Here is a 13398-nt window from a genome sequence, read left to right as displayed (position 1 = left end):
GTGGAACCTCCTGTGCTGGAGTTTCTATCCATTACCCCTTGTCCTATCCCAGGGTGCAGCTGAGCAGAGCCTGTCCCCTCCCTCTTGACCCCCAGCCCTCAGATATTGATAGACATTGATTAAATCCCCTCTCAGCCTTCTCTTCTCCAGACTGAACAGCCCCAGGGCTCTCAGCCTCTTCCTCACAGGGCAGTGCTCCAGGCCCTTCAGCATCCTGGTAGCCTTCCCTTGGACTCTCTCCAGCAGATCCCTGTCCCTCTTGCACTGGGGAGCCCAGAACTGGATGCAATATTCCGGGGGGGGGGGGGGAGGGGCAGAAGCACCACAGCCCCCACTGCCCCCCACTCATCAGAGCTGCTTTGTGCCTGCCCATGGACTGCACCTCCCTGGTCCCCACAGCTGGTGCCTGACAGTGCAGGAGGTGCCAGTGCACCATGGGCTGTGCTGGAGGTGGACACTAAAGCTGGTGGTGACTCCTCAGCCATGGCTCTTCCTGCTCCCCTGGACCAGGAGACCTCCACCAGCTGTGGGGTGAGAACACTGCTCTCCAGGGAACATTGAACCAGGGCCATAAAAACTGTTCCAGAGCCACATTCCAGTGGGATGACAGCAACAGAAGGGAAGAGCAGATGTGTCCCAAACCTTCACTCCTCTCCAGACCCTGTAGGCAAAGCCCCAGCTCCAAGGAGGGCTGCAGGCAGCCAGGATGTGACCAGGCTTGGTAACTCCAGGGAAGGGTGCTGGGGCACAGGGTGCTCAGGGAAAGCTGCTCCCAGGGGGATTCAATCCTGTGGGTGCTGCAAATTGTGGTGCTTTTTAATATTACTTTTTATTTAGAGCTAGTAAACCAGTTTTGGGTGACACCCTTGAGCATGGGGGCTCCTTTTCCACCAGCACCATGGTGGTCCCAGGGCCACATTCACACATCTGCTGCTTTGCTGTGGTTTTGCTTCCCCTGCAACTCCCTCTTGTCCACACCAATACCTCTCCCCAGACCCCCCCTGCCCTTCAGCCCCCACTTGCCCACATCTATACCTCTCCCCAGACCCCCCCCTTGCCCTTCAGACCCCATTTGCCCACCCCACTATCTCCCCCCAGACCCCTTCCTGGGGACCCACTCCCCCCCACAAATACTCGCCCTGTCCCTCACAGCCCCCCAGGATGCAGAGTGCGTGATGCTGAGAACACCCAGCTCATTACACCAGTGGATTTACACATCCCACATCCCAGATGTGCCAAATCAAAATTCCCCCCCCCAAATCCCCATTTCTCCCCCTTCCCAACACCTTTCCCCTCTCCAGAGGCTGGCAGGCTGCTAGGCAAAATAGGCATAGCAGAAGATATTGACACACATGAGGACAACGGCATTGATGCTGCAGACATGGGCCCAGAATGGAGGCTCCCTGGAACCCCTGAGGGCTGTGACCAGCAGTCCCTCACTCGTTGATGGCTGATGGCTGCCTGGGGTGGTTGAGGAGGAACCTGGCACAGAAAGACAGAGTGAGTGGGGCAGAGGCTTGTGGGGACTGGCCACAAGTGAGTGGCACAGTCCTGGGGAAACTGAGGCACAGGGCATCCATCCAATCCTGCTGCCTGCTACGGGGGGGGACCAGGGGTCTCTGAAGTGGCCTCTCCTGCCAGACACCCCTAGGGACACACTCACCATCGGGGGGGCCCTGGGGTGGGGTGTCCACAGAGGGCTGGGGAAGCTTCCCAGAGAGGGTCCACCAGGTGAGATCCTTCAGCTGGAAACCCAGGTGAGATCTGGTGAGAAAATACCCCCAGGCCAGGACCCTCTCGGGGACCCCCTCAGCCAAGCTCAGGGGGCACCTGGGTGACTCCAACATCTCCAGCCAAGGAGGCTGGGTGGGTGGATGAGGCAAGGATGAGAGGTCCCAGGTGTCCTCCTCACCTGGGATGGAGGTGTTGGGGGTGTCAGCAGGCTGCCCCCTACCACGATGGCCCCAGTGGTGGCACAGAGCAGAACAGCAAAGTGCAGGTAGTGGATGTCAGCAAGCAGCCAGGGCCGGCGGTCAGGGACCCCGCAGCGCGGCGTGGGGTACGCCAGCTCCAACCCCATCCTGGCCAGTCCCAGCACCAGCCCTACCATCAGGCCCCAGAAAGCTCCCTGGAAAGCAAAGGTCCACGGTGGAGTGGCTGGAGGGGGGACAGTCACAACAAACCCCCAGGATGGCTGCTCCCTCCAGCCAGCACTGGGAGAGGGTCACAGAATCACACAGAATGTTAGGAGCTGGAAGGGACCTCGAGAGATCATCTAGTCCAGCCACCCCAGAGTGGTTTGGGTGGGAAGAGACCTTTAAAAGTCTCCGCATCTTGGCCAGCCAAGCCTTGGCCCAAACTTAAGTCAATTCCACAGGCAATGTCCCCTGTCAGCCACATAAGCCATGCCACACTGAATGGTCATGCATGGTGGCACCTGCCTCTTCCTTCTCTTTGCACCAGCCACCCACCAGCTCTCTGGGAAATGCCAGCCAGACTCAGTTCCCCTTCCCAGCTCCTCCAGCATCACCTTCATCCTCCCTCCTCTCCCTCCCATTGGATCCCTGGGAGCAAGGTGGGCAGGGAAGTGTTGGCACCATGCTGTGACCTCAGCACCTACCTGCTCATTAGCTCGGGGCCAGAAGACAGCCAGGATGAAGACAGCAGTGACAGGAGGAGCCAGGTAGCTGGTGACAGCCTGGATGTAGACATAGAGCTGGCCACCGCTGGAGCTCTGCAGGATGGGGATCCAGACCACGCTGAGGACCACCAGCACCACTGTGACCACCCTGCAAGCAGCAGAGGTACAGTGCTGGGTGAAGTTCTTGTCCCACCCATCCACACTTCCTTGCACCCACAGCATCACCCTGGTGGTGATGGGCCCCTGGGGTCAGGGGCCAGCGCTCGTGCAGAAGAGCTGGCCAGAAGATGCGGGGGGGCCAGCAGCAGGATGCTTACCACCAATAACATCCCCAGGAACATGGAAGAGGTTAACTATGCCAGTGCTGGCTCCACCCAGGGTAGATAGGGGCTCCTCGGGCTCCTCAGGCCCCTGCCCAGCCCCAAGGGCTGCTGAGTTATACCCCAAATAAGGAAGCACCAGGCAAAGGGCACTTGGGCTGTGCAAAGCTCTGGCTAGCTTTGGGTGATGCTCTCAGCACCCTCACATCCAGCCAAAGCAGCCCCCTGAGAGCTGAGGATGTGAGATGAGCTGCCCCATGCTCAGCTCCCTCCAGCCAGGCTGTGACAGAGAGGTGCATTTTTCCCCCAGCACCATCCCCTCTCTCACCCAAAGCCCAGCTGCACCCTACTCCAAAGCAAGAGGTCTTGGACAGACCCCAGGTTTCTGGGCCCAGCCTGAGCAGATGGGCTGAGCAGGACACATCCCAGAAGCTACCACATTTATAGCTGACCCCAGCTTGTTTACAGCTTCCCAGAATTACCTCCATCTCCATCTGCTCAGCTCAGAAAGCAGAAGTGGGAGAAAATAAGAGGGGCAAAGCACTGGAGGCATCTCTAAGCCAGAGACCCTAGTGCCTGCTTGGTGCTCGGGGAAGAGGAAGCAGCTGGGGTGTAAAATGCACCCCCTGACCCAAGGGGCAGGAGAAAACCCCCTGCTGGGTTCATCTTTAAGGCACAGAGAATGCTAAAAGGTCATGAGAAGAATGCAGGAGCATGGTGGTGAGCAGGGGCTGGTGGGTGGCCCTGAGCCCTCTGCATGCAGCCTGAGGTGGGGATTTAGGCAAGGATGGAGCCTGGTACAGCCTGGAGGCATTTGAGGAGGGTTGGGTGTTCTCACCACCATGCCATCACCTTGGCACAGAGCATGCACCAAACAGCAGCAGGAATTGCCAGCCAGGTGGCACAGCCAGAGTGGGACCTCCAGGAACAGGGAGCTCTCTCCAGTCCCACCAGCAAATCCCTTCTCTGCCTCTCCTGGGCTGGATGAGGCGTTTCCACCCTGGCAGGTCTGGGGTGTTGCTTGCAACCCTACTCAGAAATAATCCCCAAGCCACCTGTCCCTGTGCTATCAGGGATGGAGAGGGCAGAGCCTGGCACAGCCTGCCGTGGGGTGAGGGGGCATTTGGGAAGCACTGGATGTCCTCACCAGCGTGCCATCACCTTGGCACAGAGCACACATCACAGTGCTGAGGATTTCCAGCCAGGTGGCATAGCCGTGTCAGGAGCTCAAGCCACCAAGTCCAGGACCTGGGAGCTCTCTCTGGTCCCTCAAGCCAATCCCTGTTCTCCTAGACAGGGGCATCCCCACCTTGGGCGGTACAGGGAGTGGTTGGGACCTCCCAGACCCCTCCTGAGAAACAACTCCAAGCCGCTTGTGCCAGTGCTGGCAGGTAAGTAAGCCTCAAACCTGCAGCTTAAGCAGCTTTTTGCTCCTCTCCAGAAGGTTTATGGTTTGCTCTGTGCCCACAGGGCTGTACGGCAGCAGCGCTTGGCAGGACCCTGCTTGCACCAACCGCCCGGTGCCGCAGTGCCTCCTGCCCCCGCGGGCAAAGCCCTTCCCAAACACTCACGAACCATCCTCAGGAGGGCTCTCAGGCGTCGTCACCCTGCATTGTCACCAAAGCTAGTGGCAGGGAGAGGCGAGGCAGCCCCTGAGCCAACCACCCCAGTTCTCACGGAGGAGTTGTGCGGGACTGTGGTTCCCCGGGCTCGTTGACCATCTCCTTCCCACCCTCTGGAGATGGAAGATGCCAAGAAACAGCTGCTCCTGGAGCTGCCAGACCAGCCAGCCCTCCCCGCAGCCCCAGCACAGCCCAGCCAAAGCCCTGACCCAGATTCTCTCCTTGTTATTGTCTGTCCCACGCCGAGGACACTCCCCGCGCAGCCCAGCACCGCGCAGGGCATTCCCCAGCGCTGACTCTGCCGCCCCGAGCGCGGCACCGCGGGCAGGCTCCCGGGCTCCCTGCTGGCACCTGCCGTCCACAGGAGCAGCCAGGGCAGAGCTGCTCTTTGCCACCTGGCAAAGGTCCCCCGCGCGCTTGGCTTGTGACTGCTATTGGGAAGCCGCCACCAGTTCTGTTGGGAGGATGGGCTGGAGGCAGGGAGGGCACAGCCCTGCTCCTCCAAACGCCCCGGATGCCCTGTCTGCCTCTCCAGAGCTTTCATACATCAAATAACCCAGGGCTTGTTTTCCTTTCATAAGCTCAGGCACTCTGCAAGCTTCCAGGCACCGAAGGTAGATCAAAGAGGGCTGGACCAGCCCCACCAGTCTCCCTGAAACCTCCTCGAAACCCCTGGTCCCTACCTGCCCACCAAGAGCAGCTCTCGCTCACCAGCTCCCGACCTCAGCTTCCTCCAGATGTCCATGGTGAAGAGGGTGCTGCTGCTGTTGAATATGGAGGTCAGGGATGACATGAGTGCAGCCATCATCACTGCAATCATCAGGCCGCGCAGCCCTAGGGAAGAGAGAGACCATCAGGGAGGGGCCGAACGTGAGGGGAGGGGATGGCTCCAATGCTTCACCTAAGGATAATGCCTCCCCCTCCTCAGGCACCTTGCTGGACTCTCCATTGGAGCAAGATCATCATAGGATCATAGGAGGTTAGGGGTTGGAAGGGAACAACATTTGGGGACACTCTGGGATGCTGGGACCCTCTGCTGCCCCAGAGTTACCCACATTCCCTGATCTCACTTCTAGAGCCACCCTTGGAGGGCCTACATGGGTTGTCCCATGCATGAACCCACCCAAACTATCCCTGGGGTCCCCCCAACATCTGAGCCATGACTGCTGCATGGGCAGCCCCGGGCTGCAGCAAAGTCCCACAAAGAAGGAGCTGCCCTCTGCCACCCACCCACCCACTTACCGCTGGGCATCAGCTCGACCACTAGCTTGGGGTAGGCAATGTTGGAGCAGCCCACAGCAGCCCCACACACTCGAATACATTCCTCAGGGTCCACACAGGCCACGGTGTCTGTATGCCAGAGGTGAGTGACAGGACAGAGGTGAGTGACACGAGAGGACCCTTCATGGGCAGAGGACTAGCCCAGTACCCCCTCCCTCCCCTTGCACTCTCTTCTCCTGGGGCAGATCTTGACCCATCACTGTGGCCACAATGCCACAAAGAGGACCAGTGGGAGAAGCAAGGAGCATGGAGACAGGGAGGGAGCAGGAACATCCCACAGGCAGATCCACCTGAGCAGAATCCAACCCAACAGCACCACCCTCGCTCCCTGCTACCTCACACTCAGCCCAGCTCTAGCAAGATCTACCTCTAGAAGCCTTCCACGCATTACACCCACCTCTAGGGGACCTCCCGAGCTGGGATGGGCCCCACCAGGACCCCAGGCTATGGCTGGAGGCAGGAGAGCCCCAGGGGCACTGGGCCAGGCAGGTTCATGCACCGTTGCAGCAATTACCCTCCAGATGGGCAGCACCCAGCAGCAGCCTGGGACGCGCTCGCCGGGCAGCTTGCCAAGACAGGCAACGCCCAGCAGCTTCTGTGCCTCAACCAGTGCCGAACCCTTCTTTTGGGTTTTGGTGGGGGGTTTGTTGTTGTTGTTCTTTTGGGTTTATTTGTTGGTGGTGTTTTTTTTAAACTGTGCTCATAAAGTATTGAAATGGATGGAAATTAACATCAGGCATAAATACGGATGGGCTCCAAGCAGTATCCACCCAGCCAGGAGCACAGGTGAGCATCCTCCTGGTCCTCCTGCATGCTGACCCCCCCTGCCAAAGTGGGGTGAAGGCTTTGCCTCCACCAGTAGTAGCTGCTGGAAGACAAAGACCAACTGGAAGCACCTTGGGGCTTTCAGTAATGGAGTGTGGGGTACGATGGGGGGGGTGATAGGAATGCAACAGAATCACAGAATGGGGGGGTGGGGGCAGCTGGGAGGGAACTCTGGAGATCATCCAGTCCAACCCCCCTGCTAAAGGAGGCTCACCTAGGGCAGGTCACACAGAAACACATCCAGACAGCTCTTGAAAGTCTCTAGAGAAGGAGACTCCACAACCTCTCTGGGCAGCCTGCTCCAGCAGGCTCCAGCACCCTCACAACAAAGAATTTTCTCCTCCTGGTCAGATGAAACCTCCTGGGTTCCAGTTTGTGTCCATTGCCCCTTGTTCTGTTGCTGGGCACTACTGAAGAGGATCTGGCTCCATTCTCTTGCCCCCCACCCTTTATCTCTTGCTGAGCATTGCTCAGATCCCCTCTGGGGCTGCTCTTCTCCAGCCTCAACAGCCCCAGGGCTCTCAGCCTTTCCTTACAAGACAAATGTTTCAGTCCCTTAATCATCCTCATAGCCTCCACTGGACTCTCTTCAGTATTTCCCTGACCCTCTTGAACTGGGAAGTCCAGAACTGGTCCAGGTACTTCAGCTGTGGCCTCAACAGGGCAGAGTAAAGGGGGAGGAGAGCCTCCCTCAACCTGCTGGCCACAATCTTAGGAGCACAATGCAAGGTGCAGGCAATCATAGGCAACACTCAGCACGTCCCAAGGATGCTAAAAAAAGCCAAGCCTGGGCTGCCTTTCCCCAGGGTTAGACTCAGCACTCAGATTTTGGTGACTCTGTCCTCAGCAGCTGTGAGTAAAGCTGCCATCACTGCCTTGGTTTCATCCTCCCTAAAACATCAGATTATGCATGGCTCCATGCAAATGGCTGGTGGCTGGTGGGTGGAAGATGCTCCAGAGGGCAAAGCAGTGTCTGGGTGTCATAGTCTGGCCAAAACTCCCACTCCAGGACTCAGCTCTGCCACCAAACCCCTTGGTGGGAACCAGCAAGCAGGAGCCAAGCCTGACAAAGCAACTGAAACTCCCAAGCTGGGAGCAGAGCCCAGCATTGTACCCCACTACCTTGTTCTGTCATTAAACCCTCTGCTAGAGATGGGAAATTAATTAGGAGCTTGTAATTAATGCTTCCATCTGCAGGCAGGAGGAGCTTGCCCCGGTGCTGGCTACAAAAGCAGGGCTGTGTCTCTGCTGCATGCTGTCTTTCCAGCTGGATCAGCTCAAGGTGGCCAAGCAGGGACATCCATGATGTTGGTTATCAACTTGTTTGGCCATGGAGACCTTTCCCTGCAGTTCAGGTGCTAAATTCACTATGTGGCCTGGGGATGGGGGACCCAGGCACCTGCACCCCACACAAGGCTCAAAGGTGAAGTTCTCCAGTAGCAATTCCTCCCAAGAAGCGAGGCTGTAGGAGCCAGGACATCACAGGATGGATGAGATGCTGCCTTTATGCCACCATCTAATAAATCATGAGCACACACACACCCTGATGAGGAGACCATAAATCTCCTTGCACAATAAAAGCAGAACCAGGGCAGGCAGCAGAGGATGAGGTGGGTCCAACCACAGCACGCTCCAGCCACGCCATGCACACCCCTGAACAATGCACTGATCCTGATCCGCCAGAGCTGGGGCACCCAAACTGGGGACAGCAGCTGGGGATGAAGTCCTGGAGGTCTCCTGTGGGTGCTGGCTGGGTGTTCAGCTCTGTCATGTTTGTTGTTCCAGCAAAGAGGTCACCACAGCTTGCTCCCTGGGGCTGGGATTTCACCTAAAGCACCCAGCCTGGCCTCCAGCCCCCCTCACTGCTCAGGCTGTGCTGTGGGGCTGACATCCCACCACTGAGAAGTCCACATGCCTTTGGTGCAGCCTTTCCAGAAAGTCAGCAGCTCCACCTGAAACACCTCCTGAGCTGATATTTGGTGGGAGATGAACGTTTCCTTCCTCTCCATATTCTGATCCCAACGTTTCCCCTGGCACCATTGTCACCTCCTGCACATGACAGACCAGAGCTGGGCACAAACTGGCACACGAGTGTGCAGCTGGGGGTGGGCATGGGGGCTGATTTTAACCTGCCTTCATTGTGCACTCACATCAACACTTCTACTCCACTGCAAGGGGAGAAAAGCCACCAATTCCTCGTTACCGTCACCTCAACCTGCCACAGCCTGGCCTTGAAATACCCTGCTGGAGTTTTATAGTATCATTAAAGTTGGGAAAGACCTCTAAGATCACCCAGTCCAACCACCAGCCCAACACTGCCATGCCCACTAAACCATGTCTCAAAGAGCCATGACCACACATCTTTTGAACACTTCCATGGATGGGGACTCCACCACCTCCCTGGGCAGCCTGTTCCAATCCCTGACCACTCTTGCAGCAAAGAAATTGTTCCTAATCTCCAACCTAAACCTCTCCTGCTGCAACTTGAGGCTATTTCCTCTCCTTCTATTGTTAGCTACTTGGGAGAAGAGACCAACCCCCACCTGGCTCCAACTTCCTTTCAGGGAGTTGGAGAGAGCCAGGTCTCCCTTCAGCCTCCTCCAGGCTGAACAAGCCCAGTTCCCTCAGCCACTCCTCACAAGACCTCTTCACCTTCCTGCACATTTCTGAGTCCTCTTTCTTTCCAAGTCCTCCCTGGGCTCAGAGCTTTGCAGCCAGGAAGCCCTGGCTGGAGACAGGGCAGCTGGGAAGCTGCGTGGCCACCATACCTGCAGAGAGGAGCACTTTGATGGCCAAGCAGCCTGGCAGACAGGTGGCTTTGCCTCAGGAGCCTGACTCAAGTGGGGCTTTCATTTACACTGCTGCATATCCAGATGAGCTGCACCAACGCCGGGGAGCGAGACGCAGCCCCTGGCGCTTCCCTTTCATGCATCGGTGCCAGAAATCTGACCCCAATTCCTGACATTCATCTTTATCTGAGTTTCCAAGCAAAAAAACATCCACATTTCTGGCTTGGAAGAACTGTCTGACGAATCCAATGAAAGCTTTTTGCCCATCTCCCTCTTATTAACAGAATGGCTCAGCAAGGTCTAGCACCATGAGCACGCTGCAAGCCTTGTGCCAAAACAGAGGCGGGGTGGAATGGAATAGGGAGAGGAGGGAGAGGAGGGAGAGGAGGGAGAGGAGGGAGAGGAGGGAGAGGAGGGAGAGGAGGGAGAGGAGGGAGAGGAGGGAGAGGAGGGAGAGGAGGGAGAGGAGGGAGAGGAGGGAGAGGAGGGAGAGGAGGGAGAGGAGGGAGAGGAGGGAGAGGAGGGAGAGGAGGGAGAGGAGGGAGAGGAGGGAGAGGAGGGAGAGGAGGGAGAGGAGGGAGAGGAGGGAGAGGAGGGAGAGGAGGGAGAGGAGGGAGAGGAGGGAGAGGAGGGAGAGGAGGGAGAGGAGGGAGAGGAGGGAGAGGAGGGAGAGGAGGGAGAGGAGGGAGATCTCAATTGGAAGGGCCCTATAATGATCATCCATTCCCACTTCCTGACCACTTCAAGGCTGACCAAAAGTTAAACCATGTTATTCATGGCACTGTCCAAAGGCTTCTTAAACAGGTCTGGGGCATCAACTGCCTCTCCAGGAATGGTTTGAACACCCTCCCAGTCAAGAAACTCTTCCTAATGTTCAGTTTAAGTCTCTCCCAGTGCAGCTTGGAATCCTTATGACAACCTGGTGCTGCCCACCAGGACAGAGCCGGGCTCCAAGCTCCATCATGGGAGTCCTTGCACTCAGTCCCTGAGGGGTTAACCAGACAGCAGAGCTGCCTTCCTGCAAGACACTGACTTACCGCTGGACCAGGGAGAGCTCTCAGGGGAGAGCTCTTTTTCGTGTCTGACGAACACCCAAAGCCCTCCCTAGCCACCCACCGACCTCCCGCTCCCGCACAGTCCCCGGCAGGGACTCTCGATCCTAGGTGAAAGTGCGAGGACAGCCTCAGCTGAAAGAGTTAACGTGGAGCTGGGCTGGGAATGTGTGAAGGCAGCATGTGACTGCAGGTGGGGCAGGGCGGAGTGATGAATCACTCTTTTGCTTTTCCTCTTTTCACTTCTTGCTGTTACCTGTCCAGCCCCGGCACTGCACGCTGGCAGGAGCCCCAAATCCTCGAACCAGCCAGGCAAGGCGATGCGCAGCAGGCTGAGGGACACGTTGGGAGCCACGGAACCCACCGGCTGACCCGGCTCTCCAGGGTGATCACCACGGACCTCGGCCGGGGCGAGCAGTCCTGCCGTTCTCTGCCCTTTGTTAAGCTGGGGTTTATCCGTTTGTTTTCCGTTCTTTCTTTCACCCGGTGCTATCGTTGTCCTGAGGGAGCAGAGGATGTGGACACGGAGGTAAAGGACCTTCCCGGGGCCATCTCTGCCCTGTTGCACAGCCTCGGCTGTGGGGAGCTCCAGGATTTCCTCGCCCGGAGCCAGGAGCAAGCGCGAAACCCAATCCTCCTTCCCGGCGGAGAAGAGCTCCAGCGTGGCAGGAGAAAGGAGCAGCGCAACGAGCCAGGGAGGGTGAATCAAAGCCAAATCGTCTGCTTCAGGACCGGGCAGCCAGTAGCCCCCGATTGACTGTCAACATCCGGCGCTCGCTGAGGGTACAGAGTCCCCTGCAGAGGAGGCACCGGGGTGTGTGCAGCCACCATGGCTTTCTCCCAGGTGCAGTGTCTGGATGACAGCCACGTCAACTGGAGGTCCAGCGAGTCCAAGCCTGAGTTCTTCTACAGCGAAGAGCAACGCCTGGCCCTGGAGGCGCTGGCCTCTCGCGGCCGCGACGCCTTCTATGAAGTCCTGAAGAAGGAGAACATCAGAGACTTCCTCTCCGAGCTGGAGCTGAAGAAGATCCTGGACACGCTGGAAACCTACGACCCTGGCTCTGAGTACATCCCGCGGCACGGCAGCAGCACCGGGGAGAGCGAGGGCGATCGCAACAGCCAAGGGGACGAGCAGGATGTGGCCCCTTCCCTGGAGTACTGGCCCCAGAGGTCCGACCGCTCCATCCCCCAGCTTGATCTCGGCTGGCCCGAGACCATTGCCTACCGCGGGGTCACCCGAGCCACAGTCTACATGCAGCCCCCCATCGAGGGGCAAGTGCACATCAAGGAGGTGGTGAGGAAGATGATCTGCCAGGCTCAGAAGGTGAGTTGTGCCAGCAGGGATGGGACAGGATTTGCCCCGGGCTGTCCTGCTGAGCACACGTCCTAAAGTCCTGCTCAGCCAGGAGATCCCCAGCTGTGGGAAGCTCTGCTCAAGGAAAGGCTTTGGTTAGGTCAAGCATTTGGGTTTCTCCACCTTCATGGAGTGTAATAAACACATGAGGCTCAGGTTTTGCTGAGGATGCTGTGAGCCTGCTCCAGCCCTCCATGAGAGCATATGGCACCACAGTTGAACCAGGGTCCCTATGGGGCTATGGGGAAAACCACTGGGGTGAAGAAATGGCTTGAGCTGCTTGGCAGCTGCGAGCCCACAGTCCCAGGCACGCTGCCATTGTTATTCCCAGAGCCCTGAGTGACTGCAAGTGGCAACATGCAGGATCCAGAGGAGCCAAACTGAGCCCTGGGGCAAAGCAGCCCAAGCCTGGCCTGGTGCTGACGTAGGAGAGGATCGAGTTGGGCCTGACGTCACTGCAGGGCTCCAAGCTGGCCTCGTAAAGCTCATCCTGGCATCGAGAGGAGAGCGATGAGCTGATGTGCAGGACAAGGCTGGGCAGATGCTGAAGGGATTTGGGTTGAGACTTGTCCTCCCTGTGGCATCAAACCAAGGAGCAGGGAGTTGGGGTGCGTGAGCGATGAGGTCAGGCTGGCACCATGGGCAGGAGCAGCAGGGAAGGAGGGAGTGATGGCATGCATCAAAGGCCAGCAGTGCTGGGCAGAGGTTGCTGGTGACCCACAGACTCAGCCCCAGCTGGGATGTGCAGCAGGGGTCAGTACCTGCTAGTTTCATGATGCTTTGAAGCCTTCTCAGCTCTGTGCTTCCAACTCACTGGAGAAATCCAGCTTCAAGGGAGGAGCAGCTCAACCCTGAGGATGCTCCAGCAGGAAAGTGAGGAGCTATGGAGCAGGGTGAGACAGGCTAGCATGCATCAAGTCTAACTGGCTCCTGAGATCCCCATGCCAGGGCCAAGGTCTGGGGTGCACAGATCCTGGCAGGAGAGAGGAAACCCTGGTGGCACACAGCCCTCAGAGCCTCCCCAGGACCAGAGGGCTGGAGGCTTTGGACATGAAAAGCCTCAGCCCAGGCAGGAAAACTGATCTCCCAACACAATGGGAGCCACCTCTGGTCTCTGTCACCTTTCAGAACTTGAGGTGACCTGTCCTTACCCACAATGTATTTCCCACTGAAGGGCTTTGCAGTGAGGGCAAAGGCTGAAGTTCCATGGGATGGAGGATGGGAGAATTTCCCCACTACAAACAATGTCTGATTCTTGTGTCTGACCTGGGCTTGCAGCTCCTGCCTGCCTTTGCCTACTCACTGCTTCCTGCCTGCTCCCATGCAAACAGCATCTCCTGAGTCACCCTAGCACCCTCCTCCTGCTCAGCAGAGCCAGGAGGTTGAGTCAGGCAGCTGCCAGGCCCTGCTGCCTGCACCCTTTCCACCTCTTCTTGGAGGTTCTCCAAGCCATAGGGATGTGGCCACAGATGATGATGCCATGCTTCTCAGCGGTACCTTGATGTTCTGTGAGC

General features: G+C 57.8%; 1 protein-coding gene across 1 annotated transcript in view; it reads right to left on the bottom strand.

The window, feature by feature from the left end:
- Positions 1 to 1315: 1315 nt before the first annotated feature.
- Positions 1316 to 13398, bottom strand: part of SLC5A10 (solute carrier family 5 member 10) — a 43555-nt gene continuing 31472 nt past the window's right edge. The window contains exons 10-15 of the mRNA XM_054390881.1: positions 5826 to 5933; positions 5267 to 5417; positions 2621 to 2789; positions 1913 to 2128; positions 1664 to 1745; positions 1316 to 1482 (exon numbers count right to left, since the gene is read on the bottom strand). Coding sequence (XP_054246856.1) covers positions 1316 to 1482; positions 1664 to 1745; positions 1913 to 2128; positions 2621 to 2789; positions 5267 to 5417; positions 5826 to 5933 — 893 coding nt within the window. The remainder of the gene's footprint in view (positions 1483 to 1663; positions 1746 to 1912; positions 2129 to 2620; positions 2790 to 5266; positions 5418 to 5825; positions 5934 to 13398) is intronic.

The sequence above is a fragment of the Indicator indicator genome, chromosome 22 (genome assembly GCF_027791375.1).
Source record: "Indicator indicator isolate 239-I01 chromosome 22, UM_Iind_1.1, whole genome shotgun sequence".
Lineage (NCBI taxonomy): Eukaryota > Metazoa > Chordata > Aves > Piciformes > Indicatoridae > Indicator > Indicator indicator.
This window is presented reverse-complemented; position numbering and strand designations above follow the sequence as displayed.